The 11,064-nt window shown below is 38.1% G+C and overlaps 1 protein-coding gene across 5 annotated transcripts in view; it reads right to left on the bottom strand.

Moving 5' to 3' along the window:
- Window positions 1–11,064, bottom strand: part of NR2C2 (nuclear receptor subfamily 2 group C member 2) — an 88,140-nt gene that overhangs the window by 38,145 nt on the left and 38,931 nt on the right. For all 5 annotated transcript variants that reach the window (XR_003900580.1, XR_003900579.1, XM_029915819.1 and 2 more), the window contains exon 2: window positions 9,816–9,926. Coding sequence is in view for 3 of the 5 variants with exons in the window: in XM_029915819.1 (XP_029771679.1) it covers window positions 9,816–9,926 (111 nt within the window). In the remaining 2 variants the exon portion in view is untranslated. The remainder of the gene's footprint in view (window positions 1–9,815; window positions 9,927–11,064) is intronic.

Raw genomic sequence — 11,064 nt, 5'->3', positions numbered from 1 at the left:
GGAGACTTCTCAAACACAAACTAAGAAAAGTCATTACCAGCAAACCTGTCCAATAAGAAATATTAAAAGCTTTTTAGTTAGTAAATAATATAGGTTAGAACCTGGATCTACATAGAGAATGAAAGAGCACTGTAGTAGGAATAAGTGAAGGTAAAATAAAATCTTATTATTCCTAATTGATCTAAAAAATAGTTGTTTATAATGGTAACAATGTCCTATGTGATTATAGTATGTGGATAAGTGAAATGAATGACAGCAATGTCACAAGGGACAGGAAGGAGGAACTGGGAACAGTTATAAGGAACCTATATTACACGTGAAACAGAATTTTAAAGGTAGGATTATATTAACTTAAAATGATTACTATAAACTTCTAGGGTAACAACTAAAAACATCTGTAGAGATGTACATTTGATAAGAGAGGAGGTAAAAGGAATCAACTAAATTGCCCAATCAAAACCAGAAGAGGCAGGGGAATGTGGATGGCTCAGTCCCTGAAGCATCTGAGTCTTGGTTTTAGATCAGGTCATGATCTCAAGGGTTGTTAAGATCAAGCCCTGCACTGGGCTCTGCACTGACAGTGAGAAGCCTGCTTGGGATTGTCTCCCTCTCTTTCTCTGCCCTTCCCCTGCTCTCTTTCTTTCAAAAATGAATAAACAGGGGCACCTGGGTGGCTCAGTCGGTTAAGTGTCCAACTTCAGCTCAAGTCATGATCTCATGGTTTGAATCCTGTGTAGGGATCTGTGCTGACAGTTCAGAGCCTGGAGCCTGCTTCAGATTGTTTCCCTCTCTCTCTGCCCCTCCCTTGCTTGTGCCTTATCTCTCAAAAATAAGCATTAAAAAAAAGAATAAACAAACATGATAAAAACCCAAATGAAGCAGAAAAAGAAGCCTCTGGCAACAAACAGAAAATAATCACACATGGTTGACATTAATCCAAATATAGTATATCCAGAACTACTTTAAATGTGAATGGTCTACATATACCACTAAAAGACAAAGACTCATTTTGATAAGAAAAGAAGACCCAACTATACACTGTCAACAGGAAACCCTAGACACAGATAGATCAAAAGTAAAGGGATGGGAAAAAAAGTATCATGCTATCATTAATCAAAGGACAGCTGGAATAACTGAATTGATAGACAAAGTAGACCTTAGAACAAAGGGAAAAAAATCAGACATAAAGAGGGGTATTACATGATAACAAATGGGTCAGTTCCCCCCAAATACATAATCCTCAATGTGTATGCAGCTAACAAGAGAACATCAAAACACACGAGGCAGAAACTGGTAAAACTGCCAGGAGAAAGAGAGAAATCAACTATTATCGTTGTAGATGTCATTGCTTCCCTGTCAGCACCTGGTAGACTATGTAGGCAGAAAATCAATAAGGATATAGTTGACTTGGACAGCACTATCAATCAACCGGATATAACTGACATTTATAAAATAATCCACCTAACAACCGCAGGATACACAACCTTCTTAAGCCTGCATGGAGCATCCAATAATACAGACCACATTCTGGGCCATAAAATATATCTTAAGAAAAAACAGGAATCATAAAGTATGTTCTATTTTTTTTTATGTTTTTAAAATTTATTTTTGAGAGACAAAGACAGCATGAGCAGGGGAAGGGGAGGGTCAGAGAAAGAGATACAGAATCTGAAGCAGGCTCCAGGCTCTGAGCTGTCAGTACAGAGCCTGACGCGGGGCTCAAACCCATGCACCGTGAGATCATGACCTGAGCCAAAGCCAGATGCTTAACCAACTAAGCCACTCAGGTGCCCCTCATAAAGTATGTTCTAGACCACAACGAGGTTGATTAAACTAGGATTCAATAAAAGGTTTTTGAAATCCCCAAATATTTAGAAATTAAACAACCCAATTCTGAAAACCTCCTGGGTCAAAGAAGTACCAAGAAAATCTTTAAATATTTTGAACTAAATGGAGTTCACAAGAGAGGTCTGGGCCATAGACATCCCTTTGGGAGTCACTAGTATAAAATGATATTTAAGCCATGGGCTCAGAGAAAATACAGAGGGGAGAAAGTGAGACTGGAATGCAATCCAAGGAACTCCTTAGCAGTCTGGCTACATATTATTTCCTGTTTTTATAAATTGTTTCTTCTAATTTTTCTGAATATCAATCTTCCTATTAAACAGATTCTTAGAAGATTAATCTTGACTATTTCAGAGCAGTGGTTCTAGAAAAGCCTAATATTTTAATATATGTATTTTTATACTTGGATCATTAAACACATTTAATGTAAAAGCTAATCATAACAAAATTAGATATAATTTTCAAAAAGCCTATTAGTTGAAAAGTAAATGGGGTAGAGAATGGAGAAAGATGGGGAAAAGAATAATTTCTTATTTATGGTTATATAAAATTTGAGTATCAGCTTGGATACTCGAAAACAGAAGAGTTTTTATTATTTTTATATGAATAAGTAATAGAAACACAAAACTTAACAGAGTAGTGATATTTCATCTAGCAAACTAAAAAAGATTAAACAGTATATTCAGCATAATAAATGGTTGAGTGTATGGGGAAATGGGCACTCTCATATTGGGCTGGTAGGGAGGAAAAGCTGGCACAACCTCTTTGGAAGACAGTCTGGCAACAACTGTAAAAATTATACACGGACGCTCAGCTAACATCATACTCAAAGGTGAAAAGCTGAAGTATCCAGTATCAGGAATAAGACTACGATGCCTACTCTTGCTGCTTTTATTCAACATAGTACTGGAAGTCCTAGCCAGGGCAATTAGGCAAGAAAATAAATAAAAGGCATTCAAATCAAAAAGGAAGAGATAAAACTGTCATTACTTGCAGATGCCATGATATTATGCACAGAAAATCCTAAAGACTCCACTAAAAACCTGTTAGAACTAATAAACAAATTTGGTAAAGTTGCAGGATACAAAATCAACACTCAAAAATCTACTGTGTTTTTTTAAGTTTATTTATTTTGAGAGAGACAGAGTGCACATGCATGTGCAAGTGGGGGAGGGGCAAAGAGTGAGTGGGAGAAGAGAGAATCTCAAGCAGGCTCTGAACTGTCCGCATAGAGCCAGATGCAAGGCTTGAACCCAAACACTGCGAGACTGTGACCTGAACCAAAGTTGGATGCTTACCGGACCGAGCCACCTAGACGCCTCTGTTGTGTCTCTATACACTAACAACAAGCAATCACAAAGAGAAATTAAGAAAACAATAATCTGCAATTGCATCAGGAAGAATAAAATAACCTAGAAATAAATAGATACTCAGCACTCATAAATTGGAAGAATTAATATTGTCAAAACATCTACACTATTCACAGCAATTGATGGATTCAATTCCTTTCAAAATTCCAATGGCATTTTTCACAGAAATAGTACATAAAGAAATCCTAAAATTAGTATGCAACAACAGAAGACCATAGACAAAGCAATCTTGAGAAAAGATCGGAGGCATCATGTTCTTGGATTTCAAACTATACTATAAAGTTATAACAATCAAAACAGTACGGTACTGGCATAAAAACACGTTCAGATGAATGGAATAGAAGAAAGAGCCCAGAAATAAACCCATACATAGATGGTCAATTAATTTATGACAAAGGAGCCAAGAATCCTATCATGGGGAAAGGACAGCCTCTTCAATAAATGCATGATACTGGGAAAACTGGATAGGCACATGCAGAAGAATGAAACAGGACCACTATTTTATAATACACAAAGATCAACTGAAGGCTTGAATGTAAAACCTGTTACCATAAAATTTTCTAGAAGAAAACAAAGAAGAGTAAACTTGGGGCGCCTGGGTGGCTCAGTGGGTTAAGCATCTGACTTCAGCTCAGGTCATGATCTTGCAGTTTGTGAGTTCGAGCCCCACACTGGCCTCTGTGTTGACAGCTCGTAGCCTGCTTCGAATTCTGTGTTTCCTCTTTCTGTTCCTCCCCCACCCTCATTCTTTCTCTCTCTCTCAAAAATAAATAAAGATTAAAAAAAGTTTTTAAAAGTAAACTCAACATCAGTTTTGGTGATGACTTTTTGGATTTGATACCAAAAGCAAAACTAAACAAGTGAAACTATATGAAACTGAAAAGCTTCTGCACAACAAAGGAAACCATCACCAAATTGAAAAAACAAGTTACCAAATGGGAGAAAATATCCGTAAATTATGTATCTGTTAAGGGGTTAACATTCAAAATACAGAAAGAACTAGGGGGTGCCTGGGTGGCTCAGTTGGTTAAGTATCTGACTCTTGATTCTGGCTCGGGTCATGATCTTGCAATTTGTGGGTTCAATCCCTGTGCTGGGCTCTGTGCTGACAGTGGGAGCCTGCTTGGGGATTCTGTCTCTCTCCTTCTCTCTGCCTTTTCCCCACATTCTCTTTTCAAACTAAATAAACTTAAAAAAAAAAACTCAAACACCTCAACAGCAAAAACAAACTTTAAAAAATGGGTAGATGGGACACCTGGATGGCTGTCAGTTAAGCGTCCGACTTCGGCTCAGGGCATGATCTCGGGTTCGTGGGTTCGAGCCCCGCGTCAGTCTCTGTGCTGACAGCTCAGAGCCTGGGGCCTGTCTTTGGATTCTGCGTCTCCCTCTCTCTCTGATCCTCCCCTGCTCATGCTGTGTCTCTCTCAAAAATAAATAAAAAACATTTAAAAAAATGGGCAGAGGATCGGAATAGTTATTTTCCCAAAGAACATAGAAAGTTGGCAAATAGGTACTGAAACAATGCTCAACATCACTCAGCATCAGGAAAATGAAAATCAAACCACAATAAGATATCACCTCACACCAGTCAGAATGGCTAGTATAAAAAAAAAAAAAAGCAATAACAAGTGTTGGCAAGAATGTGGGGTAAAAGGAACCCTCATTCACTCTTGCTGGGAATGTAAACTAGTGCAGCCACTGTGGAAAACTGTAAGGAGGTTCCTCAAAAAATTAAACATGGAAGTATCATACAATCCAGCAATTCCACTTCTGGATATTTATCCAAGGAAAACAAAAACACTCACTCAAAAAAAAAAAAAAATAGAGCACCCCAGGGGCACTTGGGTGGCTCAGTTGGTCAAGCAACTGATTTTAGTTCAGGTCATGATCTCGAAATTCATGAGTTTGAGCCCCACATTGAGCTCTGTGCTGACAGCTCAGAGCCTGGAGCCCATTTCAGATTCTGTGTCTCCCTCTCTCTCTGCCCCTCCCCTGCTTGCACTGTCTCTCTCTTGCTCTCAAAAAAAAAAATAAATTTTTAAAAAAGTGTTAAAAATAGTAAAATATATATATTTACATTATATATATGCACCCCAATGTTCAGTGCAGCATTATTTATAATAGCCAGCATATGGAAACAACCTAAACATCTATTGATGGATGAATGGGTAAAGAAAATGTAATAAGTATGTGTGCATGTATTTATGTATGTATGTATAATTATTTATATACAACTGAATACTATTCAGCCATAAAAAAGAATGTAATTTTGCCACTTGTGACAATATAGACAGACCTTGAAAGTAGTATGCTAAGTGAAATAATTCAGGCAGACAAATACCGTATGATCTCACTTATGTAATCTTAAAAAACAAAGCAAAACAAAACAAAACACGTGAGTGCACACACACACACCCCAAGCTCAATGGATACAACACAGACTAGCGGTTGCCCAAAGTGGGCAAGGATGGGCAACAGAGGTCAAAGGTACAAGCATCCAGTTATAAAAAAAATCATGAGGATGTAATATACAGCATGGTGACTATAGTGTTAACTGAATTACATTCTAGAAAGTTGCTAACAAAGTTAATCTTAAAAGTTTTCAGCACAAGAAAAAAGTTTCTAATCTTGTATGGTGATTATTTCATAATCTATACAAATATCAAATCATTATGTTGTATACCTGAAGCTAATATGAAATGACATGCCAGAAAAAAATATTACACGTGGACACACCCTTTGTCCCAACAATCCTACTTTGAGGAACTGATCCTACAGAAGTATTCTCACAGGCACTAAATTAAACAGGTAACAAGTTACTTGTTGCAGCATCTATGGAACATCAAGACAAAGAAGGAGCAGTTTCTACATGGAACTACCTCCAAAAGATGTTGTTTAAAAAAAAAGACTAAGTTGTAGAACAGTCTGGACAGAATGTTCACATGAATGGAAAATATGCTGTACATTATTTACACATGTGCTTTTGGTACATATGTAGAGTGTTTCTGTGAAAGAACAAATAGCAACTGTTAACAGTGGTTACCTCATGGGAGAGAGCTGGGTGACTTGAAGAAGAGGAGAAAGGGAGATGTATGGTCTACTCTGTACTTTGCTTGGTGTGGTGTGATTTTGTTACAGCAATGAATAACTGAGAGGGGCCAGGAGAACCAGAGTGAGAGAGGAGATGTCAGATGGTTGTGGACACAGAAAGGATAGAGAACAAGTACTGGCGTTCCAGAAGAGATGTGTAGGAATCAACAGCTGGCAGAAGAGAGAAATAAGGAAGGGGGGTGTTGTAAGGGCCTAAGTAAAGATTTCAAACTCTTAAAATCTGCAGAGGTGCCTGGGTGGCTCTGTTGGTTAAGTGTCTGACTTCAGCTCAGATCATGATCTTGTGGTCCGTGAGTTCCACCCTCGTGTTCGGCTTTGTGCTAACAGGTCAGAGCCTGGAGCCTGCTTCGGATTCTGTGTCTCCCTCACTCTCTGTCCCTCCCCCACTTATGTTCTCTCTCTCTCTCTCTCTCTCTCTCTCTCAAAAAAATAAATTCATCCCTCCCTATCTCCTTCCACAGTCCCCATCCTAGACCTCTGTATCCTCAAAACAGTAGCTTTCAACTCTAGCCACAAGGCTACCTCCCCCACTCTGAGGATTGCTACCTTTTCCTCTTGGCCTCAAAGTCCCTTTGCAGCCATTAGGATGACAGGATACTGACAGATAGAAGTCTATGTTCCAGATCACCCTCTGTTGGCCTGCATAACTAGTTATGTTGGTCACATTATCTTTATTAAAAACAGTAACATAAATCCTGGAATGGGAGAAAACAGCTATAAAGGACTTAACTGAGACAACAAAATGACACTGTAGAATATAAACTATGGATTAGATAATAGTATGTTTCAATAATAAAATTCCCTGATTTTGATAGCTGTATTGTGATTATGTGAGAAAATGTCATTGTTCTTAGGAAATACATACTGAAGTGTTCAGGGCAAAGAGGTGTTATTTCTATTCTCAAATGATTCAGAAAAAATATATGCACATTCACTCAAAATGTCAGAGCAAACAACTGGTTAATTTGGGTACATATGCAGAATTTCCATATACTATTTTCTGTGTTTAGAATTATATAAAAATTAAACTTAAGAAAAATTGTAAGTAATTTGCTAACACTGATATTTGCTTCCCATAAGTTTGCAAGCATTATCTCAATCCTTTTAAAATTCCATTAAATAGGTATTATTACTATTGTCATTTTATATCTACAGAGGTTACAGAAACTTTCTTTGGAGTCACACAGTGGAGCAAAGATAAAATTTCATCCTAAGTCTGTTCCATTCAGAGTCAAAGCTCCTAAATGTGATCTAGGTCTGTCACCCTTACTGTGTAACCTTTCCCTCCTAACCTTATCACGGAAGCCACCATTTGGGTTCCAAGCACTGTTATTCATGAAAACATCATAGCACTTATTCTCTTCCCAGGCCTCAGGGGATTGGAAATTCATCACTGAAGTCAGGGCTAGAAATGAAAACTTTACCGAAACCTTCACCACCAACATCAAGAACCAGAACTCATCCTTTAAAAACAAAAACAAAATAACAACAAAAAAGCCCCTATCCCTCGAAATAGTTCAGTTGCACGGGTCCATTTTATTGACAATTCACAATGAAAAGATTTTCAAGTATATTTACTATATGTAGAACTCATACCTAAGAGTTATCTTCCCCAGAGACTAAAAGCTCAACACTAAGCATCTATTCTACAATCTTCTGTTCAAGGGATCTTGCTATAATCCAGCCACGACAGCAGTATCACATGGGCCAAGGACCAGGGCATAGGATTAGCCCCACTGCATGGGAATGGGATGCTAGAATGGCCCTTGGGAATAGAGAGATTCTTCTCATAACAATATGGGGGGAAATGTGCACTCACTCTCTCAGTACATATGCTAGCTCCTGACAGTCTCTTGGGGAACTTTCTGTGTTCTCATCAGCTCTCAGGTAGTTGTGAGCAGTGATGTGCAGGCCGTGGTTAGATGCAAGCAGTGCCTTTCCCATTTGGGGGAGTTATGTAGGCAGAACTTTGATACCTACTGCATAACTCTATAAAGGATCCATTTCAAGTCATAATGAGCAAAATAAAAGAGAAAAAATAATTTAGCTATAAAGTTCCTAATTCTGAGGCAGAGTAAAACCTGTAATGTTGGGCCAATTACTTCTGAATTTCCAAACACTCAGATATGTATTTCCTACTGGTGTGAAGTTAAAATGACTTACATGAGCTTCAGTGTTTATAATAAAAATATACAATACAGATATAATGAGAATATAATCTTTAACTTTTTATTTTACTATTAGAACTCTTCAATGCTTACTTTATAATAGAGAGTCCATAAAATCACTATTAAGAGTGGGTATCGTTCCAATTTTGGTATATGTGCTGCCGAAGCGAGCACAAGAGTGGGTAAACATTATAGAAGTTATTTAGTTATATATATCATATTGTTCACTTATACTAAGCTTGGAATAAACTGTAAATTTAAAGCTATCCTTTTACTCATTCATTCAAATTACCTGATAGTCTCTCAAATTCATGTTATGTAACTAATGTTTTTTCTGCCATTTATCTTTGTTCATATTTCTTGGTTTGGCCTTGTGTTCAGCTTGCTGAGGTAACTATGAGACTTTAATCTGTGTCATCAATTTATCATTCCTTCCTCTTGGCTTGTTGATCAAGACTTCAATACACACCCTTTTCAATGGGCCAGAGGCAGCTTCAGAGCCCTGGGGAAGACTAAACTTCCCATAAGTGAGTATCAATTAGTAACAATAACACTAGTAATAATGGTTATAGGAATAAATAATTAGTACATACTGAACATTAGTGTGTGCCAATCACTGTTCCAAACACTTCATAGCAATATCTCATTGACTGATTCCTCACAATAACTTTATGAGGTTAAGTACTACTATCACACACATTTTTTAAAAATGTTTTTTAAATGTCTTTATTTTATTTTGAGAGACAGAGCAGAGAGCAAGCGGGGGAGGGGCAGAGAGAGAAGGAGACACAGAATCTGAGCAGGCTCCAGGCTCTGAGCTGTCAGCACAGAGCCCGATGCGGGGCTCGATCCCACGGACTGTGAGATCATGCCCTGAGCTGAAGTCGGAGGCTCAACCGACTGAGCCACCCAGGTGCCCCCACACTTTCTAAATGAAAAAAGCAAGGCACTGAAAAGTTAACTTTCAAGATCAAAATAGTTAAAAAGTAGGGCACTGACCTTGACTTCAAGTGTGGACCCAGACACTTATCTATTAGGATATACTGCCTCTCAATTTGGATGCATGTAAGTAATAAAAATGGTACTACATCCCAAGAGTTTGAAACAACAGTTTAGACTTTTGCATTAAAAGTACTAAGTTCAATCAATGTAAACTTTTCTTTTTTTCTCTTTTTTAAGAATAAATGAGGTTGTATTGTACTTGATGCACAAGAAGCACAACTCATTAGTAAAATCTGAAGGCGGGTTTGTTAGAAAGGATTCAGAAGGCAGGTCTGCTTTGGGGCAGGTGGCTGGAACCAAGTGGGATTGGTGCAAGTACCTGAATGCGCTGAGGTGAGGCTACCGCAGAGTCGGTGGAGATTATCTGGATGCGCGGGGAGGGGCTGGTCATCCCTGGAGATTCCGGCCGAGAGGTCTGTGTCCGTGGTACCTGTGGGCAAGAAGTGGGCTGGATCACAAGGGGACTTACAAAAAATGCCCAGTGGCAGCTGAGGACCATGCTCTTGCTTTCACTGTGTCTTTGAGTAATACACTTGAGTAGTTCTGGTATTTGGACCCAGAATGACAAAGAAACCAACGAGATATTGCCACAGGATGGCCATAAAAAAATACAATCTTAAAAGAGCTATTTCTAATGCTAAAAATGCAAAAACCAACAACCTCTCCCCAAATAAAACAACCCTCCTACAAAAACAGTTATTTTCAAGTCTGCTCATACAACTTTCATAAATAAAGAGCTACTAAAGTAACTTTTAAGAAATATTTGAATGTTTTCACTGTCTCCAAAACCAGCTGTAGAACACTCCTTTAAGACGACAGTTTCCAGAAGAAAGGCTCTCACAAACACCATAGTGGATGGCAAAAAAAAACCCACCAGTACACTGAAAATGAATGGGATTAGTACTTGTGAAAGAATCCTGGCAACCTCCCAGCCCCCCTGGGATGGGGCTGGGGAAAGCCCATCAGTTATACAAAGGTCTGGAATTTAGTCAATATCCACCAAAAGACAAGGTTCAATGTTCTAAGTGGTCACCTGAAGTGGGCAGATATTTTTCCTTGAATAAAAGTACATCATGAAGCAATGCTTTACAAACTCTTCAAACAAACAAACAAACAAACAAACAAACAAACAAAAAACACCAGAAGAGGGAACACTCCTCAAATTCATTCTATGACCAAAACTAGCCAAAGACATCATAAGAAAAGAAAACTATAGGCCAATGTTCCTTCCTTATGAATACAGATTTAACAAAACACTAGCAAACTGAATCCAGAGGCATATAAAAAAATCATATACCATGACTAAGTGGGATTTACCCCAGAAATGCATCATTGGCTCACCATATGAATTAAACAATGTAATACACTATATTAACAGAGGAGACTTATCGTCTCACACAGAAAAACCACCTGATAAAATCCAAATTCAGCATCATTTCATAATGAAAACACTCAACAAACTAGAAGCAGAAAGTTCTCAATCTGATAAAGAGTATCCTTAAAGTACTCACAGAAAACATAACACTTAATGCTGAAAGACCGACAGTTTTCTTCCTAAGATCAGGAAC

Source organism: Suricata suricatta, chromosome 12 (assembly GCF_006229205.1).
Source record: "Suricata suricatta isolate VVHF042 chromosome 12, meerkat_22Aug2017_6uvM2_HiC, whole genome shotgun sequence".
Taxonomy (NCBI): Eukaryota; Metazoa; Chordata; class Mammalia; order Carnivora; family Herpestidae; genus Suricata; species Suricata suricatta.
The sequence above is the reverse complement of the archived record's forward strand: the minus strand, read 5'-3'. Positions and strand labels throughout refer to the sequence as shown.